The sequence below is a fragment of the Pseudochaenichthys georgianus genome, chromosome 5, assembly GCF_902827115.2.
Source record: "Pseudochaenichthys georgianus chromosome 5, fPseGeo1.2, whole genome shotgun sequence".
In the NCBI taxonomy this organism is placed as follows: domain Eukaryota; kingdom Metazoa; phylum Chordata; class Actinopteri; order Perciformes; family Channichthyidae; genus Pseudochaenichthys; species Pseudochaenichthys georgianus.
Window position 1 is genome coordinate 7012913 of NC_047507.1, and position 27983 is coordinate 7040895.

At 41.1% G+C, this 27983-nt stretch overlaps 2 protein-coding genes across 4 annotated transcripts; one reads left to right on the forward strand and one right to left on the reverse strand.

Moving 5' to 3' along the window:
• Positions 1 to 11653, reverse strand: cyld2 (cylindromatosis (turban tumor syndrome) 2). Of its 3 annotated transcripts, none has more exons than XM_034084163.1 (14): positions 11558 to 11653; positions 8419 to 8903; positions 6971 to 7094; positions 6331 to 6578; positions 6093 to 6261; positions 5036 to 5168; positions 4783 to 4887; positions 4460 to 4539; positions 4283 to 4349; positions 2737 to 2869; positions 2543 to 2651; positions 2330 to 2448; positions 1682 to 1880; positions 1 to 738 (listed from the first exon to the last, which is right to left on the reverse strand). In XM_034084163.1, exons 2-14 carry the CDS (start codon positions 8851 to 8853, stop codon positions 527 to 529), a joined length of 2133 nt encoding a protein of 710 aa, XP_033940054.1. In that variant the 5' UTR covers positions 8854 to 8903; positions 11558 to 11653; the 3' UTR covers positions 1 to 526. The 3 variants fall into 3 exon arrangements, with proteins under 3 accessions (XP_033940054.1, XP_033940056.1, XP_033940055.1); XM_034084165.1 differs by lacking the exon at positions 11558 to 11653 and adding an exon at positions 10131 to 10475; XM_034084164.2 differs by lacking the exon at positions 11558 to 11653 and adding an exon at positions 10135 to 10474.
• Positions 10943 to 27748, forward strand: LOC117446080 (AFG2-interacting ribosome maturation factor-like). The gene is made up of 6 exons (XM_071203060.1): positions 10943 to 10975; positions 12206 to 12265; positions 25322 to 25501; positions 25582 to 25700; positions 26193 to 26279; positions 27680 to 27748. The coding sequence occupies exons 1-5, from the start codon at positions 10944 to 10946 to the stop codon at positions 26225 to 26227; spliced, it is 426 nt and encodes a 141-aa protein (XP_071059161.1). The 5' UTR covers position 10943; the 3' UTR covers positions 26228 to 26279; positions 27680 to 27748.
• Positions 27749 to 27983: the final 235 nt, after the last annotated feature.

A 27983-nucleotide genomic window follows, 5' to 3' on the forward strand; every position in this document is an offset into this window, starting at 1 on the left:
TAACACATGTCACGTAGTGTTTTAATGGACTCTAAATAATAAAACACATTAATTTGTGTGTCTAATGCTATGGTCTAATGTCATAATTTCCTTTTGAGAAATATTGGAATGGATAATTACAGTGTAACAACAGCAAGACATTCAAGAGATAAAGTGGCGTTCAGAGTGTTATACATCGACTGCTCTCCTTCTTTACACATTTGCATAAAGTTTGCCTCTGATTGGAGAGCCTGTGTTGCTGCTGTGGTTATGGCACCATGCCAAACAGCGTCCAAGGTTAGAATCAGGCATTTGGACCTACGCTGTCCTCCTTCACATAAAAGGCAAAACCGCCCAAAATATCATCTTAAATTCATAGTCAAATGTCTGAACAGGCAAATAATATAGACTTCCCCCATGATGTTAAAGGCATCCGTTTAGCCCCTATTGTTTTGATGCAATAACCAACACAAAATCTTGCAGATTAAGCAGAAATGCAAGGTTATGAAGGCACTGTTATAGGAACGTATTGTCCCCGCTGTCAAAATCAGTTCAAGGGCTCCTCGTGGTTTGACCTAGAAAGTGGCGTGGCTGGGTTTTGGTATAAAAACATGTAGGAGTCACACAGCAGCCTGCGCACCAGCTCAGGCGTCTGGGAGGGGTGGGAGCGGGCCATGTCCTCCTCCGGCTGGGACAGGAAGTCACCCAGCTCCGGACAAGCTCGGACCTCAGGAATGTTGTAGCCATGTTGATCGTCACCTGGTACGAAAAGATTGTCTTTAAGATTAGAGACATCAGCTGACGAAGAGATAAACGCCAGTCAAAGACGTCAGAGAGAGGCCTTATCAGTAAAAAGGACAGTCCATTAGAAAAACAACACAAGTCTGCACGAACATCAGAATAAAATGACTCGTTTTCTTATTCTGCAATGCCACTAATGGAAGAAAACGTTTCATGCCATCGCAACCAAATCTGTTCTTTCAAATTGTTTCTTCCCATCTGCTACTAAGGCCGGAGACATTGACTGGTACCCACTACCACACAAAACACTGTAGGGGAAAATCAAGAAGAAAAATTGTAAAACCAGATAGCAAATCTTACATCGGGAAATGAACCAGGAAAGAACATCCTTTGTGTAGAGTATTTTCTGCGTTCCAATAATCCAAAAGTACAACAAACAATGTTTTTACCTCTCCTGCCCGGCTGCCTTTCCTGAGGCTTTACCTGGTCAAAAAGACATTTATTTTCTGGTGCACCATTACTACCTCCACCATTCTCCAATAAATACCTAATCACCCGGTGCCCAAAGCTGCCTTCCAAATAAAAGCAGAAATAACTACACTAAGGATTGCTCCATATACAGAAAACAGTAAGATGTTTCACTTTTGAATAAAACAAATCAATGTGTAGCCCCAACAAACACCATGCATTACATTAATGCACATCATGCGTGCTACTTGTGCTCATATTAATACTGCGAGCCCTGCATATCCCTCTGAGTATTTTGCACATTTCTCTATAATCTCCTCCTTTCAAATCTGCACAGCTCTCCATTTTAAATGTAATAAACTGTATTACATGTATTTTCACTGTACTTAGTTTTTGTGTGCATTTATTTTTCCTGTAAATACAGGAATCCTCTTGATTGATTTGATGCTCACACCAAGAGGCAACATATTAAATAAGCTGAAATCTGTCATACCATGTCTGTCTGCCATGCAGTCAAAGAAGAGCCAGGAGTGAGGGTCAGGGCCGTATTTGAGGAAGGACACATAGTGGCTGGTTTGAATGCAGAGCACGGCAAACAGCTGCATGGTGTGTCGGGGGACCGGAGTATCAGAGGCCGCGGGGGCCGGCAGGGCTCTGGGGGAGTGGGCCTGCCGAGAGGGGTGGCTGTGGACCTTTAGGAGAAATAAAAAAGGTAGAGGTTTGGATGGTAGGATACCTGACATCTATGAGAATCAGAATCCGATGAATTGTCAAGTTTTGAATTTGTACTGGTTTAAGACATGACTATAGTACGATAAAAAAAAATCAAAACCAAGAATTACAAACATTTAATTTATCGAGAAACTTGTGCAGAGAAAGAAAAAAAAAATGCTCAATAAATTGTGGAAAAATTATAATATAAGAGGAATACAATAAATACATTTATAAAAAAAAGAATATAATAAAATATATAGGAAATAAATAAAAAATAGAAATAAATAAAAAATATATATAAACAATTATAGTATATAATAGAATACAAATACAATAAAATAGAAATAAATGACTATAAAGAATAACATTCAAGAAAAATATCTATGTGAAAAAAAAAATAGAAATAATAAAGGGCTTTGTTGCTGACCTGCGTGTTACATGTGGAGCAGAACGGTTTGATTCTCCCCGGCTGCATTTTGGGATCTGGGAGACACTGAAGACACTCGAACTCAGCCAGATGCCCACAGAGGAAGCATTCCCTCGGAGCTGTTGGGAAAAGAAAGCGATTAGTAAACATCTATCAGCTCAATGAAAACACTTGATTAAACGAAACCAGTCAGTGCTTCCGTCTGTTCCTCACAGTTATAAAGGAGATCTGTGATGTCCAGCTCAATGGAGGGGATTATGTGAGAAAACATCTTGTACTTGTTTCCAAATCTGGGCATCTGCACCATTAGACAGGAGGGCGCCTGAGGGACGAAAAGGAACGGAAATAACATGACTGTATAACTTGATAATTACCACAGGGTTTCTTTAAGACCAACACACACACACCTCTTCAAACTTGAGGTCCCCTGACAGGCAGGATGTGTCCAGCAGCTGTTGGACGGAGGGCATCTGTCCCATCTGTCCTTTTTCTAGAAAGATCTGGAATGTGTAGGCCCCCTGACATGTGTCCTGTCCTGATCTAAAAACAAACTCAATTTCAGTAACTTGATACAGTAAAAAAGGAAAGCATATTTCAAAAGATAACTCGTAAAGTTTTGTCAGGTTGGACCGTTTTATGTGTGACTAATTGGTACAACCGTTTATCAAATCGTTTTAAGGGGGAAAGCTGCCTCACTGCAAGGCAAATTGCTCAGTGAAATTCCAAAACGTCACTGTAGCTCAACTAAAACTTCTTATCTTTGCCACTGAGAGCATACTTGCCAACCCTCACGATTTCATTGCCCTCTCCCGGGGTCATATTTCTCCCGCATTTCTCAAGATTTCTGACAAAATCAGATTTACTCAGGACTGTTTCCACTCGGACTTTACTACAGCTACACCATTGTTTGTTTCCATGGTAGCGCGTCTCTTTAGCAGCGCGCGCAACTCAAAGTCTGAGAGGGTGAGGAAGATAGTCACAGAAACTGAACAAGAATCGACAACACGACCCCCTGCTCACTCCTTTCCTGAAAAATACAGGCCCGGCCCACACCTATGCTCCATCAAGGGTGGTGCTACAGGCCTCAAGGCAGTGCACTTACCGCTACAATAAGCATGTTAATGTTAATCTAGTACAGCTCCGGCGATGATCCACTAGCACCCCCCGCGATGGTTTTGAAATGCTCCCGATTTCTGGGGTCTCCAGGTTGGCAAGTATGACCGAGAGGCCTAATTCCAAACCCACCTCCCCACATCAATTTTGAGGGTCCGCGACATTAAGTGCTGCTCCAAACCAACAAGTGGGGAGTAAGTGGGCTATCAAGCCCTCCAACAGTGAGTGTGCATCGGTCCCGACTAACCACCTGCACCACCTGACCAGAAGCAATGCTGTTTGACGTCATGAAACACGCCGTTTACAATCAATCCTGTGCATACACCGATTAGTAAACTGAACAAATTAAAAGACATTGGTTATTGTCATACATGTGACTTGATCACGCATCGTATCATATCAGTCTAAAAAACGGCATTTGATTCTAGTTCTGCAAAAACCAAGCAGCTCATAAACACCCGATGGGAAACAAAAAGACGTTTACAAAAAAGAAGCGTCACTAAAGTGTGTTGGAGTTGCATTATAATTATTATTTGCTGTCCGAGGGGTGTTGATGAGAGGGGAGTTTGTCTCAAAGCTTCCTACGGTATTTACACCGTGCACCTGAAAGACGGGAGCCCCAATCAGCCGAGAGTGCGACTACACAGTGGAAGTGCGTAGGGGTCGGTTTGGTTTTGGGCCTCAAATTTCGGACAAAACTATCAGGAAGGACTCTACAGAAAAATGTAGAAAAATTTGCATTTTTTGATAGAAGTCACTTAGGGATACAAATTGAAAAGATAGGGTTCAAGTAGAAATACACCAAAGTCACCCTTTATACCCGTTTGGCTTTAATCTTACCGGAGCTTGATCAAAGGGCCCATGCGAAGCACTTTCTGAAAGAGGACTGTGATGAACTCCTCCGGGTCTGCGGTGAGGCAAAGCATCAAAGGTTGGAACAAAAGGCTTCAGTATGTTATGCCGCAATGATTAAAGACCTTCTTATGAAATATGTTGTTGCGTGATAAGGGTGTGTACCTTTCTCCTCCGTTCGGAATGTGTCGCAGCCAAGTTGTTGTCTGAAGTTCATTACACTTTGAGCCGGCACAAATCCTTGCCTGCAATATATTCATTAGCTATCATTAGGCAAACACAAACACTCGGAACAATGAAATCTACCATAACAATCAGAGCGGACACACCCTAGTGTTAAGCACACTGTGCGTTAGCTAGTGTCCCGTATCATGAGGACGCAGAGTCCTTGTTTACCACTCAAGCCGATGTAAAATGTCATTATGTTCTTGTTTTTCAGAGTACACGATAATGCAAGGCGTTGGAAAAACAAAACCTTGAGTTCATACCTGCGCAAACGGTTGACGATTTCTCTGAAAGTGCACATTATGGGTCTCTCCGTGTCGGCAGGCGTCTGGTAGATATTATCCAGGGTCACCGAGGAGCTGAACAAACTGAAGGAAAAGAGATGAACACTTTGTTTCATCAACTTCTCTAAATAGAGTTCAGCATGCTTTTAAAATGACATTCAAGTTCATTTGAGCTGCACTGGGAACAGAGCGCGACTTGAGCATCACACGCTCCGAGGGGAACTGGATTTACCTGAAGAGTGTGACATCAAGGTAACACGAGTTGATGTGACCCTGAATCCCCTTCATTTTCCCCACCAACAAAGACAAGGCCTCCGATTCAGGGAATGGAGGGGCGTACTCCTCAGGGTCCTCGTACAGAGGAACTGAAACCAGCAAGCAAACACACATGTTCACTATCATGAAGGGGATGATGTTTAAACCCACACATCATCATTTCACCGGCAGCTTTAGATGTGCGGAACGTAGTATTCTGCAGCAGCTTCTCACCTGGCGTAAACACGGTGGGATAATTACAATTTGTGCATAATTATTAGTTAATCTGCGTGTTCCAAAGTGCACCGGACTGTCATAACAGTCGCACTGACTAGTGACAGTGCATGCATTGTTACAGGCTTGACTTAACTTCTCTTTAATAACTTCTGCCAGAGGCATAAGGGTGTGAAGATAAAGTCAGACGACTAGTGTGGCGTGACACAACAGGATAACGTTTAGCTTCCTTTTCGCTAACACTCTATAATAAAACCTATATCTGGGTACCTATTTTCCATGTATGATGTTTAAAAAACTTTTATTATCTTTTATCTTTTTCACCTGGTATGCCATTATCCAGATTGCCTCCCATTGGCTGTTGCTATTATATATATATATATGTCGGTTTGTTAATAGCCCTTACAAAATCAAAATGCTCTATGATGTAGCCACTGCATTCAAGGCTTTTCCATCCGTTGGTACTCCTTTTTTTTTAAGAGCACATCGTGGTTCTCAGGTTGGTTTGTACAGACCAAACATTAAACTATTTTCCAAAGATGAAAACCCCCTCAAAACTGTCTCTGTTGTGAGCTGTGTGAAATATAAAAAAAGAAAATAACACATAGAGTAATGCAAAACATCCATCGCTGAAGCTTTATGTAATATCTTCACGTAATACTGTAACCTCGAAAGATGACAGTTTGCAAAGTGTGTCATGTTTTTCTTGTATATCATGATGACCGAAGCTTCAACTGTATTTCGTTGTGCTTCCCTGTGTTGCAGAATGTAAATGGATATTCAAATCCCTGACATCTTACCTAGAAGTGTGTCTGTGGGTTTGGAGGTCCCCCTTCCTGAGGAGGAGCAGCTGAACCGGCTGTCGGGGGTGCACTTTGTGACGGGAACAAACAAAGCCCTGCTCGCTTTGCAGGTGAAATACTGCTGGCTTCCATACTTCCCATCAGAGCAACCGCTCACATCATAGTCCTGAAACAATGCGTAAACCAATCAGTAATGAGAACAGAAAACAAACCGTCCACAATCTTAAAAACGTACCAGTTCGATTCCAGCCCATTCATTAGTCTTCCCTGCAGGGACCCCCAACCACCGGATGACTCCGTACACCGTGACCCCCGAGTTGGACACCACCTCCACCAGGGACCCCACCTCCAGAGGCACATGAGATGCACTTGGACTTTGGCCCTGAACGGTATTCTGCTCCGCAAGGTTCTCCCTCGTTTGTCGTGCATGAGTTCCAATATTCGGCATGGAGTTGATGCGCGTCACCGCTTTTCTGTTCAGACCTGCGGCGAGGTATGAAGGATGAAAGTCACACGTCATTTCATCACTCATCAGATTGACCTCCGGCTAACACTGCAAACGTTAACGTAGGAGGTATGCAGACAGCTCAGAGTTCACCATGTGCCTAAATGCCGGACCACGTGATCACTGATGTTTGAAATACCAGAGGAACAGGACCAGTTGTTCCTGTTTATGCTGGGAAAGCTTCTTCTGCACCGCTGTGGGAATCACATGTGTCTTGTGAGAACTCTCAAGCGCAGCTGATTGGAGGGGAATGGATGCTCTTTTTCATACAAAAAATATTTATTGAAAGGAATTCAGAAACCAAGTAACTTGTGGTTAGGTAATGCATTTTGAAAGAGGTAGTTAATCTGTGATCGCTTTATTAACTTACCCCCAGATTGTCCGTCCTTCCAGTGCAGTCCGAGGGGAACCGAGTACGACGGGACCACCTGCACAACGTCCGCCGCGCTGAACAGGGGCAGAGGTTTCTTGGGGGACAAATTCTGATCACTGTCCTACAAAGGAAGACAAAACAGAAACTCAACACCCTTATGTACAGAATGCAGATAACGTATCATGTGTACTCAGGTGTACTTGTTGAGTCATGCATTTATCTAGGACATCTTCAATCTAAGAGACATAGATCACCTGAACTGATACGGGCCTGCTCGTCTCAATACATTTCTTGAGGTTATACAAGCGAGTGTGCACTTACTGTATAAGCACCAGAGAAACCAGATTGGCCCATTTCATAATAATATACATCACAGCTGGTAAAGGTGCAGCTAGTTTGAATTACTTTGTATACGGCAGGATATTTTGTGAATTCCTCCATATGTAACTAAAGTCTTATTTAAGGGTTACTTTAATTTCCCAGCATGAATCTAAATCTAGCAAAGTAACTAAAAGGTATAAAATAAATGTAGTGGAGTAAAAGTACACTTGTCACCTCTGAATTGTAGTAGAGTCCCTCAAATGTGCCCCTCAGTAAAGTACTTGAGTAAATCTACTAATGGCGCGTTTCCACTGCAGCGGGTAGCTCGCTTTAAGCGTGCCGAGCTGTGCGGGGCCCGTTTTTGGTTGCGTTACCACTTGTCCTAGTTTTGGCCCGGGGCTACTTTTTCACCTTTTTTCTGGCCCGACTAAATCGTGGTTCTAGGGCCAGGAACAACCAGGCTGAGTCGGGCTGAGTATGTTAAACTAGAGAGAATAGCTGGCAAGGGGGCTACAACTACAACAAGATGAACATATTTGACAGGGATTTAATTGTAATACACGTTTCAAAATGATGCCGAAGTAACAACATACTGATACCAGTTAGTAAAAACCATGAATTAATGCTTTGACAAGTCTGCAGACAGACGGCAGGCGAAAAACCCTTTTAAAATGCGTGTTTTCTAAATGTAGCTTGGCTAAGCTAACGTTATATATGCTCCGACCGTCCACACTCACAACAACGGCCTATACAGACATAAATAAACCAGCGACTGTATTCGCCATGACACAGACAGTCTGTGGTTTGTACTTGTTTAACTTTTGTCTAGTTTCTGAACAGATATGAGGAGCTGTGAGCTCTGAGTGCTAAGAGCTAACGGCTGTGTTGTTTTTCTGGGGCTCTCATTGAAGATGACGTCACGGCTCCGCCTACACTGCGTTACTATAGTAACTGCCCCAGTTCCTAAACTGTAATGGAAGCGCAGCATTAACGTGAGCCGGGCCTAATAAGGCCTAACCAAACCGAGCGAGGCCTGCAGTGGAAACGCGCCATAAGTTACTTACATCACTGGAAACTAGATAACTCTAACCAATGTTGCAAATAATAAACCAGACTTTACCCACCACAAACTCCACCTCGAAGCCGAGCATGTGCAGGTCGTCTTTGTGCTCCTTCCTCCCGATCTGCATCAGGTTCTTCACCAGCCCCGGCAGGTATCCTTTCTTGTGCTTCACCACCACCAGGTCGTCCTGAGACAGCTCGCAGATAGCAGAGAACAGCTGGGGGTTGCACAGCAGCTCCAGGCGTTTGCTCACAGAGGAAACGAAGAGCAGCAGCTGGGCCTGGTGGCGGGTCAGAGAGTAGGTGTCCTCCTTCCTCACGGTGCCTCCGCTCTTGGGATTCAAAGCGTTGCTCCCCCCGCAGTACAGCAGCCCCGTCAGCTCCCCAAGCGGCGTCTCCGTCTCCACACGACCGATACATCCCCGGCAGAAGCCTTTCCTTGACTTCCCTCGTATCACGATGAAAAACTGCTCCTTCACTGCAGCTCTGGGCTCCATATTCCCACTAGAATAAACCGTTTCGAAGCAGCCGATGTGTGCTGGTTAACCTGTAGGAATAAAACAAGAGTAGTTAGTTCATAGCAAAAGGCTAGTTAATTACAAAGTAAGGAGAACATGAATTACAGAAACATATCAAATAACACATATAACACATTCCTGTGAAACAATACTCACTTTGTCATGGAAAATACAAACACAATGGCATGTCTCACATCAGCTACAACCACCAGATGACCATATTTACTCAAGTACTGAATTTAAGTATTTCCATTTTTCGCTAAAGGTTAATGGTGTACTTTAACTCCACTAACTTTAGTTACTTACAGATTTGGATTAATGATGTGAAATATGGTCAACTCTTAAATAAGACTTTATTTATACCTGGAGTAAATTCACAAGCTACCCTGTCGTATACAAAGTCATTCAAACTAGCTGCACTTTTACTAACACATTAATGTATCAATAATGAATCAAAACATATACTATATTAGAAAATGAGTCAGTATGCAGAAGGAGTACTTTTGAACTTTTACTTGACTCACATTTTGAATCCAGGACTTTTATTTGTAATAGTGTTCCTACTCTGGTACTTCTACTTAAGTACAATATAAGAGTACTTCTCCACTTCAGATACTAGTTTTATTATTGTTTACAATATAAAAGTCCCTGCACAAATCATGGTAATGGGCAAGAGTCAAGACACTACACCCCAAATTGCTCCTGTGGGGATTGTCCACAGAACTGAATGTATGCAAGTCGCTTTGGATAAAAGCGTCTAACAAATGGCATAATGTAATAACTAAAGGTGCGTCACCCTGAGCATCGGAGCACTCTTTGGCACAGGAGGAGAGGGAGCACCAGTGACTGTGTGACAGTTACTTGTTAGCAAAACTATTCAAGCTAGCAAATTAGCTAACCTTTGTTTAAACTCTTAACGTTAGCCACTTAAAGAAACAAATGACATATTGTTAAGAGACTGTCACGTCGCATCATCATCATGTTACATTGTCATCCTGACTGACAAGCAAGACGCATTACATGTATGTTGTATTCTACGTATCAATAAAGGGGTTTTCTCTCATGTATTTAAAGGTACCCGTTTGTAAATGTATATTAAAAATTGTTTCTAACTAATTTTAGTGTAGTGTCAAATTTGATAAACGAACGCACCCCTGGAAAACTCGACCCATTTAAATGTATAAACCGAACTTCCCTATAATGCTGCTCTAACAACTTTATATCAATAATATTCATTAGAGTTTAGCTCGACTTACTTACTGTTATGAGTTACTCCGCGAACAGTTTCGCACCATGAAGAAAGTCGTCAGGAAGCAACAGGTGTATGCGGTGTGAAACCTCTCCCTCTTCCCTTGTGTTGGAGAAGTGACAACCTGCCCGTTTTGATTCTGACTTGCATGTGACCGAACCTCCCACTTGGCAGATCCCAATTCCTCCCCCCCAATCTGTCCTCTGCACGACATTTCCTCAACAAAACATGACTGATAAAAAGGGAGGATATTCTTGACTATATCCTTAAACTCAAAGTGGCTCCTAATACAGCTAGCCTACTATTACATGATCACTGGGGATGCATGCACTGATAAACTATCTGTAAACTCGTGTTTATTTAAAAGTACCACTACCACATAAATACTGTTACAAGCATGGGCGTCGCAGCCATTATATAAGGGTGGGACAAGTCCCCCCCACTTTTTCAAATGATTAGTTTAGTCCCCCCCCACACTTTTACCATGTGGAAAGTCCGTGAATCGGTCTATCCACTCGCCACACTTTGTAGAGCGCTGTGTCAGTGCTTCACTATCAAGTCCATTCCACTTGCTTATTGAGAGAAAGCCCAAATCAATGAAACTCCGTACAATGTTTTCACTGCTACTTTGTACCAAGGCAGATTCTCACATAGCGCGCGCATGTTCAAGGTGTGTTGTCATGACAGCTCAGATATGTTGTATGAAACGATGCTGGTAGCGGAGGTAAGGCACACACACCAAGTGTTCAGGACATTGTTAATACAGCGAAAATCAAAACTGACGATCTCTTGGTTTGATATGTTTTCTCCCCCAGACAACATGGACATAAGAACATTTCAAAGAAGAGGAAAGTAAGTCATCAGCTGGTAGCAGTTAATCAGTTAACAGTGATGGCGGCGGCAAAAACGGCTCACTTCTGGAGAGGAGTTTCGTCTTTGTGTCATGATAGAGAGATACAAATACTGAATAGTTTAGATGAGAAAAGGCATCGAAATGCCAGGTTACTAGTATTTATCATGTAAACAGGGAACATGAATAACCCGATCTCTCTGTGCTCATGTAAACACCATGTCTGTCTAGTTGTGATTGGGTTTGATTGATTGACTCCTGCCTAAACTTGAAAATGGCTTGATTCTTTCCAAAAGGACACATGGTTAGCCTCTTGATGCTCATTTAGTCATTTAGGTTGAAAACCTTCAACACAAAACATATTTTCATTCATTTTAGGCAAATTAACATTTCAATAAAACCATGCCATCCTTTAACAAGCACTTTCTTTCCTGCTTCATAATCAAGTTTACAATTAAACTTAACATCTAATCAAAAGTAACTGCATCTCAACAAAGTAAATTATATTCCAGCATCTTATGTTAGCTTCTTACTTAATAAGACTAGAAATAATAATACATGTAATCAAACCAGACTATATTCACCAGCAGCGTCTTTGGTCGAGTCCCTGAGTCTCCTCTCCTCTCTCACAGCAAACCGTGTGTCCTCTGCTGAGTGTGTTCCCAGGTGTGCTGCATTTAGCTCATTAAATAGGAAGCTCACACTCTTCCTTTGAGCCACATTCTCAGTGAAATCACACCCCAGGCTCCCTGTCTCCTCCTGCTGGACTGGAGCCAGATGTGAATTGCATTTCTCAAGCTCTGACAAAACAATGTCCACGTAGACGCAGTCAGTGTGTTTTACTGGAGCCTCAGTTCGATAAGAGATTCTTTTCTGAGTTCTTTAACTTCGGTACTCTCTCTCAAAATGGTAATGTGCATTATGTTTTAATTATACTTCTTATCATTCAGAAGCTTTTTGTGTGTGTTTATGTTTTACTGAGTGCTTAGAGGCCATTTCCATCCCAGTATTCAGTTAACTGTTTATTTTCTGCGCACATTACATAGACTAGCTAATATTCTACCTACTGCTGCTTGGGACTTTGAGTCTTCAAAATGTCCAATGTAATGTCACAGACGGGGACTTACTTTAGAGTCAGTTGTTTACATTCAGTATAGCTTGTTATGGTTCAATGTGAAAGAGTATACTGCTCAATAAATAATGATCACTTCACCACCTCTCTTGACATCTAGGCTCTTGAGAGTGAGTCAGAGGCAGAACACAGGGACAGTGGAGAGAGGTCCGTTGCTGAGGTGAGTTATGAAAGGGAAATGACAGTTCAGAGTAAATTGTGATGTGGACTCTCATCCCAGAATGTTAAGGAAATCAGTGGGGATATTGAACAGGAAGCATTTCAGTCAAGGGGCATCATATGACCAATATAGACAGAAGAGCAACATCTATTTGAACATTTAAGTCAATGATACCATTCCTAGGTGAACTTAACATCTGAATGGAGTCAGATCAGTCTCAATATTAATAAATGCTCACAGAAGGATTCACAAATGTATTTTGCGATTTATATGTAAATGACTCTCCACAACAATATCTCTCAACGCACTCACACATATTTATTGTTGTATATAAATGTACAACAAATTGGCATTTAAACTGCTTTTTATTAATTCAAAGACGGCTCTGAATTAATAATCAAATATGTTTCCCTTCTTTACTACTGGGTGAAATTACAAAATGTACCCATCAATTTCCTCATGCTAGTATAGCCACATAAAAGTATCAAACCACCTTAAAATGCACCAGAATGGGGGGGGGTGACCCCCAAACCCCCCGTTAAAAATGCCCCCCCCCCCCCCACATTCAGGATGCTTCCTACGCCCATGGTTACAAGTGAAAGTCATTAATCCAATATTTCACGAAAATAAATATAATTGTTAGCATCAAAGTATCATAGATAAAAGCGAGTCTTCTCATTATCATACAGAATGGCCTATGTTCGAGTAATGTATATTACAATTATTAAAGGTGGCTTATTTATTTTTAATTATATTTAATGCTGGGTTGCTTTTCAATTTGACCAAGGGATCAATAATGACATCTTATCACATTTAATTCAAGTTATTTACTGATTTGATTAATTAATTAATTATTGCTGTTCTAAAATAGTACAGATGTGTGTATCACTGGATTATTGTTTTAAAATATGTGTCATTTCTTTCATAAAATGCAGTTTATGATTCAAGATTAAAATAATCCCAAATCGTCCTGTGCAGATAGTCACTTTAAATATTATTTTATGAAGACAAGAGTCCAATTGTTCCGTTTGTTCAGATTTCATTGTCATTTTACAAACATGTAGAATGTCATGTTTTATGAACCCTGGAATGTTATTTAGAAGAAGCTGCGGAGAAACAGTTTCAAAAGATAGTTATAGGTCAAATGTTAAACCAGTGGCTCGGATACAACATTTTGAGTGACATGTTTGTCTGCGTGTTTGCACATAGCCTTGTGAGTGACATGTTTGTCTGCGTGTTGGCCCGTAGCCATAGGCGGCGCGTGAGGCTCAGGTTTGGGAAGGCTAAATAACTTATTGTACCTGACGCTGCCCGCCTCCGCCTCCGGTGTCGATAGAAAAGAGATCAACTCAGTGTGCGGAGTTTAAATCTCTCAAGTCATATTACAGGATAAAGGAAATACAGTTTAAACTGCCGTATGCAGAGAAGACGCCGACGTGTCGCACTTATCATTCATATCACATCATCAATCAGATCATCGATCATATAATATCATAATATATCATATATTTCCTTATCTGAGTCAGCTTCTCCAGCCGTATCTGGCCGTGCAACACTTACAGTGTCACATACTGTATGCAGAAGTATTATTTTAAGCAACACATTATGTTGACGAAACATTCGAGTCAAATGTAATTAAAGTCAGATCCACTCGTGTCTTAGATGTGGCAGTGATATCATAAAACTATACGCTTTCAAACACTCGGTAGGCCTAGTTATTGTTTAACCAGTTGTTCTGTATTCACCTTGCAGGTGCAACTCTGTGGCTTGTATCCTGGATTATATGTTTAAATCATGGATGTTTAAAGCTAATATTTGTCTAATATTAGTTTACTTTTCATTAATGAAGTATGACGCTGCGCCGTAGGTACACTTGTCCCTGTTTGTGATTGGTCAAATGTAGCTAACCCCGCCCTTTCACGTGAACGCGCTCTCAGCTGATGATAGAAACCCTAGCTTGATTTACCGAGTTGATAACCTGCGTCGTAGGACCGCTTAGCGAGATCTCGTTTGTTAGTTTGTTGTTAGTTAGTTTGTTACTCAAACATATCCAGGGTATGTTGAACTGGCTTCGTAGTACAGGGCAAGCGCTAATGTCAAAGACACAGACATTATACATTATATTTGTATTTTACCAGGATGCAGTGACACAAATATTTGGGAAGGCTTAGCCTTCCCTAGCCTACAGCACCCGCCGCCCCTGCCCGTAGCCTTGTGAGTGACATGTTTGTCTGCGTGTTTGTACGTAGCCTTGTGAGTCACGTAAAGGTATATTACAAAGTAGATTCAGTTAAGGCATGTGGTGCCATGTAGGTTTGAGGATCGCAGAAAAATAAATTTGTAGTGAATCAGAAAGAAAAGCACCGTTTAATAAACAAATACCCGAGGTGAATCTCTTCTTATTCTACCCCAATTTATTTTTACAAATAACATTATCTTCATAATATTGTAAATGTCTTATTTCTTCTTGATACTTTCATCTGTGTTGATATTTAATATATATATATATATATAATAATATGGTCGCTGTCTTGGCTGGCTAGTACTTCTACTTTAGTACAGGATCTGAGTACTCCTCCCACCTCTGTGTACATGCAACACATTTTAAGCAGAACCTAAATATTAACGACTCCACCTGAGAGGATATTAAAATGAACTTGTTGCATTAATATTGTGAAAGCTGTAGCACTATGTTTCCCAGTGCTAATAAACACTGATAGGTTAGTGCCACCTACTGGAAGAAGTGTGTGTTTTATTGACATGGCTGTAAAACAGTGCTGAACAAAATTCTGAACACATAGTTTACATTAAAAAAAATTATACATCTTACTCAGTCGTGTTGGTCACAAACTTGGAAGGTCAACAGAATTCAGACTTAAATAAATAAAATCATTTTCAGGGAAAAAGGGAATTGAGATGGAAGTGGAAACTGTCTGTGAAATAATATTAAATATTGACTTGTTATTACTGATGTATTACAGTACGTACAGCAGGATGGAGCTTCTTAAAGACTATTCTTAACATAAATAAAACACTGAGAAGCCTTTGAAGTGATAATCTTGTGTAAATGAAAAAACAAAAAACAGTCTCTCAGGGGCCTTGTTAACCCAAGGTGACGGAGCCCACAGAGTTTAATCCTGAAAAGGCAATAAGAAGGAACATAATAACTGGGCTTGCAAACTGTTCAACCCCACAGAGCAGATCGTACAAAAACTGTACAGATCTCCAGGTAACGGCAGCCAAACCTACACCAACGAAGAAATGTGGAGCTTTCAATATCAGGCTGTTTGTCCCAAACTACTTCCCATAAACGTCTGAAAGCTAAAACACTCGATCGAACTGCTGCTGAGGCATGTGGCCTCTCCGTCTGGGCGGGGCCAGGTACTCGAACATAGAGGTGTTGTGTGTGGAGAGCATGTTCTTCAGGTCTGAGGGCATGGCGTCGGACCAGAAGAAGTCGTGGTTGAGCGCGTCGTCGCTGTCTATGCGCTGCGGTCCAGAGCGTACGGGTCCTTCACGTACAGGGAGTAGAGCATGGGGCTCAGCACACAGCCTTGTGGTGAACCGGTGCTGAGTGTGAGGGTGGAGGAGAGGTGAGGGCCTATTCTCACTGTCTGGGGCGGTTAGTTAGGAAGTCCTTAATCCATTGGCAGATGTTTGGGGAAAATCCTAGGTCAGATAGCTTGGAAACCAATCTTGAAGAACAGTGGCGATGGCATCCTCTGTCGACCTATTTGCTCTATATGCAAACTGATTTGGGTCGAAGGTGGGTGGGAGAATAGTTTTGATGTGCTGCAGGACCAGCCTCTCGAAACACTTCATGATGAGCGGTGTGAGTGCTACCGGACGGTAGTCGTTGAGGCTGGAGATGATGGTTTTTTCGGCAGAGGGATGATTGTGGCAGATTTCAGGCACGAAGGGATGATGGATTTGGAGAGTGACAGGTTGAAGATCTTTGTGAAGACCTCCGTAAGTTGGTCTGCACACTCCTTCAACACCCTTCCCGTCACGCCATCAGGGCCTGCAGCTTTCCTCGGGTTCACCGCTCTGAGCACACGCCTCACATCATGCTCCTGCACCGTGATCATATATTTTAAGCTAATTCTTCTTCAACATTTGATAATTCATTTGCATCAATATGTTTGTTTCCAGGAATTTGTATTGCTCCTTTCTGTTGACATGTTTGTCCTCTTGACTTTAACTATGGGACGACTTGCATTAAGCTCAACAAGTTGAAGGGTCTGCGGGGTTAGGCAGAGGGGAGGACTCTGAACTAGGGATGCATATTGTTGACTTTTGTACGATACCGATACCACTGAACGATACCGATACTCAACCGATTCATATCGTGATACTTTGAAAATGTATCATCCCACAATTACTCCCATGAAGCGCTTTACGATATAGTTAACATGTCAAATGAATATTAAATTCAATTGTGGGACTTCTTGGACCTTTTAGTACTGAACAAACAATGAAAAATACATAACAAATATGAAGAAAACCGATTATGGAATATCTTTTATAACACCCGCCATCAGGTGTGCCGCGTGAATAGCACATCTTGTCAATGCAAACAGACCGTTATATTTAATGTTAAACCTGAGATTCGATTAGAGAACAAATAAATAATAGAATAAAGGTCATGAGATCTCGGCATTCCACAAACAAACAAATCTCATCTTTAAAATCAACATTTGCCTTCACTGGTGAGAGAAAACATCACAGTTCATTTTACTGACTTTTACCTTTCTAGTATTGAACAAACAATGAAAAATACATCAAATATGAAGAAAAACGATTATGCAATCTAATTTATAACAATTTATAACACCCGCCATCACGGGCCACGGACTCACTTTTAAAATTACATTTAAAAAAATGGATTTTTTTAATTAATTTTTTTAAAGTATCGAAATCGGATCTGATTCCGGTACGGTATACCGTAGCCACCAGTAACCGGTATTTCGGTAATACCGACCGGATACCGGTATGCATCCCTACTCTGAACCATTTTCACGGTTCTATTTATCACCCCCGAGGACATGTCAGATACATGCACTATCACACACACAGAAACACGCACAATGGTGGCATCCCAAGCCGCCAGGAGCCAGAGGAACAGCTGTCTGTGACAGGACACACACTTCAAACAGCAAACGGCTGGCTGGGGGGACACACACACTCCCAACATGCACACGCAATCTTGAAGGAAGCGTTGCAACACAGAGAAATACGTTTTCTGACGATTAAAAGCCTGTTAAATTAAGAGTTGCAAAGTTCATTTTATTTATCAATTAAACAATTGATGGAAATAGATTCACTGACTCATTTGCAAATAGATTAAGCAGTTGTCATTTTCAAGCAAACCTAACAAATATAAAATGGTTTCATGCTCTCAAATGCAAGATTAGTTGCTTTTATTTGTCTTAAATTAACTATTTCTCGGATTTAACTGTTAATTGGACAACAGAAGTTTGTTGTCATCATGGAGGAAACCATCAAACATTTACATTAAAAAGAAAAAAGCATTGTTTTAATGTGTACCTCTCGATGGTGGCTGAGGAGTCTCTCCAGACCGGCTGCCATGTTGTTGTTCACCTGTTGTAGTGCGGCCCGTTCTTCCCTCAGAGAACTGGGGTTACAACCAAAAACAATGAGAGCAGATCTCAGGTTAAATGAAAAAACATGACTGTACTTACTGAGAGTTATTCATTTAATGTTCTAGTTACTTAAAAGGGTTCTGTGAAACATGATGACGTTTATCAATTCTTAAAGACAGGGTATTATTTTCTCTGTAATAAAGCAATATACCCAAACTTGCCAATGGCATTATTTTGGTTTACGTTCAACAATAAATGCTGGCTATAAACCAATCAGCCAAGAAAAGACAGCACTCGTGTTTAATAGCACTCGTGTTTAATAGCACTCGTGTTTAATAGCACTGCATGTGACCATAAATAACTGGCATGAAACCATCAACCTTGAAACTTTATTAGGGCTTTATTCTCTGAGAAACTCTTCAGCACTGTTCAAGTGTTCCTTCCTGCGGCTGTGAAACATACAAGCAGGATCCATCCTTGTGATGGAGGGTGCTTTCAAGCAAATCATCTTGAAACTGTAGCAGTGTCACCACTCCGCCTGAGATCTGCTGAGACACTGTTTTGGCCACTTTGAATATCACCAAACAAACTGAATACAATGATTACTCTCACTGCACAGCCACACTTCAATATCTCTGTCAGGTGGGGAGATTTGAGAAGCTTATGGGGATGTTAAAGGATTGTTTTTCGCTCTGCGGCTTGCCCCAGGTGAGCGCTCAGTGGTACTGTCAGTTTGCATATTTCTCAGGTTCACAGAGGGGGCCGGGGGAGATTAAGGTCAGTGCCAGGAAGCTAAATGTGTGCTGATGTGAAACACTCACTTGATGGGCATAGACACATTCTTTGTATGGTTTACATAGGCAAAGTCTTTGTTTCTTTACATACACAGGCTCTTGCACAATCAGCTTTGCACGAAGACAGAAAGAGACAGATGTGATGTGGACAAACAATGTTTAAATGGAGGTTGTTATAAAGCAGAGATGCCCAAGGGCGAATAGTTATGGCCTGCTGGTGACTTTCTTTTCTGTTCAGTTCCTTCTTTTATAGAAGGAAGTGTTTCTCTTTATGAACGGCGTGTTCGGTACCTGACTTCGTCCTGGAGCGAGGAAAGACGCTCCTTCAGTGTGTTGATGTGTCTCTTTGTCTCACTGGCTCTATCAGGTAACTATAGGGCTGCTGCGTCTGCTGGTTGGCTGCCAACCACTGGGGAACAACACATTATGTAAATACTTCAGAAATTATAGAAAACAAAAATACTCCATCTAGTACTGTCAGTGTGAATTAAGGCGGCTGTTTTCCCCCGCACTTAATGATACACCTGGGAATCAGGTCTTCACTGTGTGCGGTACATGAACTCAGCCATGCCCATGTATGATGCAACAAGGGCCTAACCGTTTATCCGTTAGATGTTTATTAACCTGAACATGACTTAGTTTAACAATATTTTCACTTTAAAACTATTTGTACATGTGGTTAATATTTGAGGCTATCTAAAAATACATGATGTTCCTCAGTGTTGTATTGTCGTGAGTGTGTCATTTCAAAATGACAAAATAAACTAATATTTTCGACAAGTCTGATTATTATATAGAAATAAAGATTAACAAACTTTAATCGACAAGATGTGAAAAATAACAATGTTAAAGTTCTGACAACTGTTAGTAAGCAGTTGTCAGAACTTGACTGATGATGATATAATAAGTAAAACAATCAACTTACACTAACATTCGCCACTTCTGGTGACTCAGATTCTGCAGAGAGGAAACATTTATTTAATAAAGTTGCAATGATAAAACAATTAAAATGTAACACCAGTGCATATCATACGATCGTTTAACATGTTCAAGGAGTGAAAAACACCAGATCAGCAGTATTCCACATTTGGTGAATTGGGATTTTGGTTTGGTTGGACTAATGTCCAACTGTTTTTGTCTTCACTGTGAAACATAACAGAATAGTTTTAGCTTACTCCACTAGATTATAAAGAAGCTAACATTGTCTCAACATTGACAAACTACACATTTAAAATGCCCAGTGTTAGGGAAATAATTTGCTTAGGTATCCCCTCACTGTCTCCTTTCCCATGGCATAGGTCTACGGCCTTGGGTATTGCTGCTATCTCTCTTAAGGAGGGGCAGCTTGGGCGTATTGTTGTTGCCGGTCTGTGACAGAGCACAAGCCGCCATGAGGTAGTTTACTGGTCAGGGACGAAGGTTCCCTGGCACACATTCTTTCCTATGGACGAGAGCTCTAGTTAGATTCAGGGTCCATATTTGTTTAGTCTCACTGATGAAGAATGTTGATTATTACACTCCAAACTAGTTAAAACCTCGAGCTGCAGAATAGTTCTTCAGAATTGGTTTGGCAACCGCTGTGTCAACTCGTGACACACCACCTGTCTTGTCAACTCTCCGGCCGAAACTCCAAATAAACCATCAGTGTTTGACATCAAAGCTCCAGCTCATCCCGTGTCTCCTTCATGAGTCGGTGACTCCCACTGCATTGCTACACAGAAGTTTCCTCCACACCCAGTTGTATGAAAATTAACCAGTAAAGATAGTCTTATACTGTATTATCCTGATTGATCAATAATATAAGCAGATTCAGATTTCATTTATTGTACTGGCATATATGTTAACCAAAGATTTGAAAAGCTATCGCTTTACAGCAAGGTCTGAGGTATAGATAAGAAAGGAGAGAAGAAGACCACTGCTTTCTTTATTTTTCAACTTTGTAGGGTCAGGGCAAGTACAAACCATGATCTACATTTTTTTTAATGACTTAATAACATTGGTATTTTTTGTATATAGATTCAGAAAACAATTATCCAATATTCATCCATTGTTTCGTGTCAATATTTGAGACTCCCTCTTAAGGCGAGACACCCCAGGTGAATAGGGTAATTTTTTTAACTTAAAGGTATCAGCTAGAAAATTCTCCAGTTAATTACTTACAATAAGGCAATTGTTTTTTGTATTACAAGTTTTCTGAAATAGCATGTTTAAATATGCAAATTACCCATCATCTCATTAAATATGCACATATTTTAACACATTTCAGGAATCGAAATCTGAACTTTGGATAAAGCCAGGTTCAAAATTCTTGTTTCATTTTGTAGTCATATTAGTATATATGGCTTTTACAGAAGGGATATTGGATATCTCTTTTTATCACTCCATAAATCTGAAAATACTGTCAATAGCCCTAAAATATCAATTTTCGCCATGTTTTTAGGTATACAATATTGTATAATTCAGGCTATGAATGATATATGAACAAACCCTTCTGTACAAGCCTTCATAATATTGATAGGAATATAACTGGAAGGTTTGGTGTATGTACGTGCCACTGAAGTTGACATTTCAAACTCATTTTGAGAAAACGACCTTTAAAGATTGCAGTGAGGCGCTAGCTAAACCCTCCTGTTCTTTGGATGACAGCTTGCGCCTCAACGCACTCCGTGAAGGTATTTCATGTTCGGGGTCATTTGTTTTTTGTATAACCTTGCTTCGTGACAATTGATGTTGTCTTCTCGGTGAACGTTTTTTTCGCCGTTCTTTTGCCATTTTGAGATTTAAATTTCCAGCAGAAAGCTAACCAGGAAGTGTTTTAGCACACCACGTGACACATCTGAACGAATCACGTTGTCAGAAATTGACACCAGCCAATGAGATTTCGTTTCTTGGTTTAAGACCTCTTTGTGCTTTCACGATTGGTTGCTGATACAAAGGAAATGACCATATTTTGATCTGATGAGATTGTGCAGGAGAGACACAGCTTTCCAACGATATCTCTGTTGACATGGTGCACACAGCTGTCGCGGTACTTTATGTTACGTTAGAAAGCTAACTTTTGGCGAATTTAGGAGAAATCTTCAGACGCAAATAGACAAACTATAGTAAAATAAACACTTAAATGTGCATTTTGTATGTTTTCCTTCCAAAAGCCTGAAAGAAAAGAGTGTGTGTGTGTGTGTGTGTGTGTGTGTGTGTGTGTGTGTGTGTGTGTGTGTGTGTGTGTGTGTGTGTGTGTGTGTGTGTGTGTGTGTGTGTGTGTGTGTGTGTGTGTGTGTGTGTGTGTGTGTGTGTGTGTGTCCGCATCTGTAGCCTGGTATTGTCTCATTATACCGCACTCTCAATGAATTCAAAGTAAATATGTGGGGGAACAATGTTCAGCTGATCTAACAGAGATTATAAAATATGACAAAACACTCGACAGTTGGTGCAGCTGTTGCCACGTAATAATGAACGTACGTCGCTTTAATATGACCGCTCAGAGGAGAGGAGTTCTCATTTCTTTAAACGTCTGCTGCTTCCCCTCCTCGGTCCTCCGCTCGCATCTCCTGTGGGCGAGGAGGGGAAATTTAAGAATTGAGAAGCCTCTTAGGTAACTTGGCGGAGCAGTCCCGAGCGCTTTCAAACATCCAAATCTCCAACACACCGCTCAGAGACTTTCCTGACCTGGAGGAGCGGCTGCGTTTCAAGTAGTGATGTGTCGGTCGTGAACGAGCCGGCTCTTTTAAGTGAACGACGGGAGCCGGCTCGCGCCCGCGAACGAGCCGTTTATTTTTGTGTTTTTAAGTAATACAAGACAGAATGATATGATGATCTCCGTGCTACAGCTGCTCCGTGCATGCATGCATGCAGTGACATGGATAGAGACTGTTGGATGCTGCTGGTTTGAGCATCGCAATACATGTATTTGTATTATGTTTTTTTATGATTAGAGACGGTTGGATGCTGCTGTACTGAGCATTGCAATATATTTATTTTCACTATGTTATTTATTTATGATTATCCTTAGGCTCAGCAAAGATTTGATGTCAGCTGTTGCTGTCTTTGTTTCTATAGTTAATAGTTACTGAAATAGAGCCCTGCTGTTTTGTCAGGGCCTTTTCTTTAAATATAATTTGAAAATATCGATACAGTAGCCCTTTAAAAAAAAAAAATGTCTATGCTTAAGTTTTTATAGGTGCTGCTGCTCCCTGCTTTGTGTAGCGTGGTTCTACAAGCAAGCCAGTGCATTCTTTGGGTGGTATCAGAGAGTTACACGGGTCTGTAAATGCAATGAAAACATTTGGCCACAGCAAATCATTGATATTAAACATATCATTTTTACTTTTGAATACTTCAGTGCAAATGATGTATTGAATAATTTAAGTGATATATGGGTACACATATAAATCATTAGTCAAAACAGGGCTACATTTGATTTAATTATAAAAGTTATAATATGTGGTAAACTGAAGAGCCGTTTGGGAGCCGAGCCAAATGATCCGGCTCACCAAGAAGAGCCGGAATTCCCATCACTAGTTTCAAGCTCCAACTATCCACGGATACAGTGCTGGGAAAACTCAACGAGAATATGTAAGTGACTGGGTAAATGGTGCAACACATATAAAGACTGTAAAACCGTAGTCAGCAAGGACCTCCAAGTCAGAGATGCTGAAACGTAGCTGATGGCATGCCACTCATTTTATGTGATGCACTATTCAGAGGGATGTCACTCATAGTTATTGGTATCAGGTTATCTATTGGTTTTTAGTTGGTAGATTTAGATGCAGATATAAAGACAACAGGTCCATCCTGACACATATTCTAAAAACAACACAGAAAACAGACACATCTCTAGTAAAAGTACACCCTGTTCTGTCACATCTAATAACTAAGATCAGTAGTAAAAACATTGGCATTAGAAGTTAATAAATTAATAAATAGGCATCTGTGTGACACTGCTACGACTTATTCCTTTGTGCGATGGCTGCCGGAATAAAGCTGTTTTATACCGCTTTGTTCTACACTTTGGGACAACTAACCTCTGGCCCAAAGGAGGAAGCTTAGGCCCCGGCCACACGAGGACGAAAACGGCTAAACGCATAGGATTAACGCAAACGCAATTGCAAAAAAGCTTCCGTCCACACGCAATAGTCATCCGGATAGTGTCTGTCCACAAGAGACCGCTCAGTTTAGCTCTAACCGCTGGAGAAGCTGCAGTACATATGCAGGAGCCTGTACGTGGCGCTGTAACTTCCTCCACAAAAGCAGCGAAGAAGCATGGTTGTCATGGTTGCCCTTCTGTTTATTCTCCGCGGTGGGGGCCGAGGGAAGCGAGCAGAGTTGTTCGCCAGTCAACGTGTATTAAAGTTTAAATCTTCCGGACAAAATTATAAAAGTGCCGGTCAAAGGTCTTCGTTGTTATTTATTGAGCTTTAAAACAAATGAATAACGACTCTATATAATATAATGATAAAATACACGGAGCCTCTCTTTTTCCTCCCTCTCTTCGGACAGCGTCAGTGTCCGTCTCATGCAGCAGCTGATCCAGTAATCAGTGACCCGGCCGACAGTACAAATAAACATATTTATTACTAGTTTAGGGAGTTTGAGAGGTGTCTCCGTCCTGTCAGATCAGACTTCACTCGCGTTTAGGTCCATATCGAGAGAAAGATAAATAATCTGAATTCAGTGTGCAGTTTACTTTGACGCGGGGGTGAGCAGCAGAGGTGGGGAGAGGCGGGGCTTTTGCCTCATCATTATCAGAAAATGATCGTATAGGGCGCACACACGGAGCCGTTTGACCCCCCAGAGCGTTGCGTATGCCGTTCTATCCACCTTGGGACCGTTATCGTTTCCTCAGTCGTTTAGTGCCGTATTCGGTCGTCCTCGTGTGGCCGAACGGTCTATATGACACTAAACAGTAACGCAAACGACCGTTTTCGTCCTCGTGTGGCCGGGGCCTTAAATTCAGAATGCAGAGGGTGGGAGTCATCATTCAATATAGAGCTGGATCACTGCCAGAGGTGGTAGAAGTACTCAGATCTTGTACTTGAGTAAAAGTAGAAGTACCAGAGTGTAGTACTCTGTTACAAGTAAAAGTCCTACATTCAAAATGTTACTCAAGTTAAAGTACAAAAGTACAGCATCTAAATATAGTCCCAAAGGTAAAAGTACTCATTATGCAGATCTGCCTCTTTCAGAATAATATGTATTATATGTTTTATAATGATTGATCATTAAAGTGTTCTCGAAGCTGGTAAAGGTGCAGCTAGCTTGAATGACTTTGTATACTGCATGTAGCTTGTGGATTTACTCCAGGTGGAACTAAAGTCTGATTTAACACTTGGTTATATATTTCACATAATTAATCCAAATCTGTAAAGTAAGGTATTAAATAAATGTAGTGGTGTCAAAGTACACAAGTCTTAGAATTGTAGTGGAGTAGAATTAATGTTACATAAGTACATTACTTGAGTTACTAGTTACTTTACACCACTGACAACGCAGGTATTCCTCCCAGATTCCCATAGCAACACAGTACTACTGTTGCATATTTGCTTATAATAAAAGACGAAATGCAGTATAACAGCTAAAAAGTAATAAGGGGTTTAAAACCAGGTTTGGGGTTGGGACACATGTAACCCGAGAATAATAACGATCCATCCCTTTTCTCACAGGTCTTCTCGACAGTCTGTCAGAGGCTCCATCAGTAACCAGGTCTCCGCGGTGGTCCATCTTTACGAGCAGAATGCAGACATTCTGGATCTGCTCACTGTGACGGAGCGATCTGCCACCGGACCCTCAGTGTCCGACATGATGGGGTGGCTGCACGATGCTGAGCGTCACTTTCGGCAACAGTATCCTTTATGTTACTGTTCATGTTTGAATTTGGTTAGCATTATGTTTTGGGTCTTTTTTCTCCTTAACTCTTGTTCAGATTTCCGAGGAGGAAGACCGTGCTGCAGACTCTGAGGCCAGATGATCTCTCCCTTTTAGAATCTGCCCCCAAAAGATGGACAGCTTTGGAGTGTCCCAGTGCAGGAGATCATATCAGAGGTAAATTGCTTTATATTGAATGTTGCTCTGTTCGGATAATAACTAATAGTTAGTTTATGATTGCATTCTCGTAAAATAAACAGTTAATCCAAATGTAATTAGTTACTACTTAAATGTAATTACTATTGTACTATCGCTTTTATCTATAGTTGGAAGTTAACTTAGTTATTATGTACCATTATGATTGTCTGGAGCTTTCCGAGCTGACAGGTTTAGCAAATGAAGATAAAGAATCCATGGGAGAAGCAGGCCAGTAAGCTCGCCATCGAGCCCAAATGATCTATACACTGCCCTGAGAAACCAATGGCCACAGTTAGAGATCATAACTTTGTCCCACAGGTATCCAGTGAGGCTCTTTCCAACATCAGGACGATTAGAGACTTAAACAAAGAGACCTTTTTTGTGGAATCGTATGAGCAGAAACTGGAGCTTCCATTTATATCTGCCATAAAGAAAGCCAACATCCATGGGCTTTGTTTTGCTTTTTCCCAGTGTGTCCTCTTCATGGCATACGCTGCTTCCTTTAGATATGGAGGCTACCTGGTTAGCTCTGAGGGATTACTGTACACATGTCTTCAGGTTGGTACAAATAATTTCTTTCAATGGGAAATCTGTATTCTTTTATTCCTTGTTTGAATGTACTGTATTTGGTGTTTTGTGATTACCCGGGTGATTCTGGCTGTAGTGATGAGTGGGGCAGCAATGGGCAAAGCTTCCTCCTTCACTCCAGATTACACCAAGGCCAAAATAGCTGCTGCTCAGTTTTTCAAACTATTGGACAGAATTCCCCAAATCAGCACAAGCCATGCAGTTGGAGAGAAATGGGTCGGTGAATTCAATAATTAAGACATCAGAATGGGATGCCATGTTGTGGTGATGTTACCTTGAGATGATTAATCCCATTTGTTCATATTTAGGATAACTTCAAAGGTGAAATACAGTTCCTTAATTGTAACTTCATCTTCAAGAGTTGAACATCCTGGTTGTGTCTGTGAAGCCTGGTCAGACTTTGGCGTCTGTTGGAAGCAGCAGCTGTGGAAAAAGCACCAGTGTTCAACTGTTGGAAAGGTTTTATGACCCTGATCAAGGGCGTGTGGTATGTTTCAGTGAATGTTTTTAAGGCACGTCTGCACGAGATGCTTTCTGACACTATGGGTGTTTGTAGGTGTTGGTGAATATGTAAATATGATGTCCTCTATTGTTTGTTTTTATGTTGTTTTTATGTTTCATGTGGAACTAAATTGATGCAGGTCTCCCTTGTAAAAGAGATCCATGATCTCAAGGGACCTATCCGTCTAAATAAAGGTTTGAAATGAAATGAACCATTTCAGATATTTATTTTACTAATCACAAAATGAGTTTATCCAAACCAAAGTCCTAATTATTTCATTTTCAGTTGATTGATGGCCGCCCATCTCAAAATGTCAATGTGCCCTTCCCACGCTCCCAGATTGGCAGTGTCCCAGGAGCCAGTATTGTTTGGCTGCAGCATATTCAATACGGAAATAACACATGCAGTGTCAGCATGGAAGAGATTGTTGAGGCTACTAAGAAAGCCTACCTTCATGACTTTGTGATGACGCTACCACAAGTAAATTGTTAAAGTCTGGCAATGTAAGATGGGTGCTAAAATGGAGCATTTAGGACAGAGTATACTCAGTCAGACAGTATGAAAAAATGAATAGGCTAAAAATGTTTTATAACGTTGAAGCATGTAAACATCTTCAATTATGAAATTAGGGATCAAAATGAGCACAATATATCCATTTTAAATCTCAACTGTCACCCTAATCTGAAGCATGTATGCAGGACTTGAATGTATGTGACTTTGTCGGATTTGTCACCCAACTAGAAAGTCAAGTTTACGGAAAATTGTAACAATAGAAACCATTTTTATTTTATTGTACATTTTGACCAGAATGTTTACTTTGTGACCTTTTGCTCTCCCTACTTTTCTCAACACATAAACAAATCTTAAGAAATACGAGACTCAGGTCGGTACCCAGGGCTCCCAGCTGTCAAGAGGACAAAAACAACGCATCGCCAGGGCCTTCGTCAGAAACCCAAAGATCCTGCGAGATGAAGCTCCATCTGCCCTGGACACAGAGAGTGAACAGGTAACACAGTTATAAACATTAAAACTCATCACAAAGCAAGGTGTTCTCTTGTATGAGTATTTATTTGTGGGATCTAAATCTTCACATACTTGCATAAGGGTTCCTGACTAAGCTCTGTTTTCATGCAGATCGTGCCTATTTTCATCTGGTCACAACGGGTGCTCCT

Bases quoted from the DNA above. Each gene is read 5' to 3' on its own strand.
- cyld2 (XM_034084163.1), bottom strand. From the start codon at position 8,853: ATGGAGCCCAGAGCTGCAGTGAAGGAGCAGTTTTTCATCGTGATACGA. The intron at 5,169-6,092 runs GTAAGATGTCAG...TGCTGGTTTCAG, and splicing joins ACCCACAGACACACTTCTAG to TTCCTCTGTACGAGGACCCT. The intron at 4,888-5,035 runs GTAAATCCAGTT...CTTTTCCTTCAG, and splicing joins CTTGATGTCACACTCTTCAG to TTTGTTCAGCTCCTCGGTGA.
- LOC117446080 (XM_071203060.1), top strand. From the start codon at position 10,944: ATGGACATAAGAACATTTCAAAGAAGAGGAAA. The intron at 25,502-25,581 runs GTATCCTTTATG...ACTCTTGTTCAG, and splicing joins GAGCGTCACTTTCGGCAACA to ATTTCCGAGGAGGAAGACCG. The intron at 25,701-26,192 runs GTAAATTGCTTT...GCTTTTTCCCAG, and splicing joins TGCAGGAGATCATATCAGAG to TGTGTCCTCTTCATGGCATA.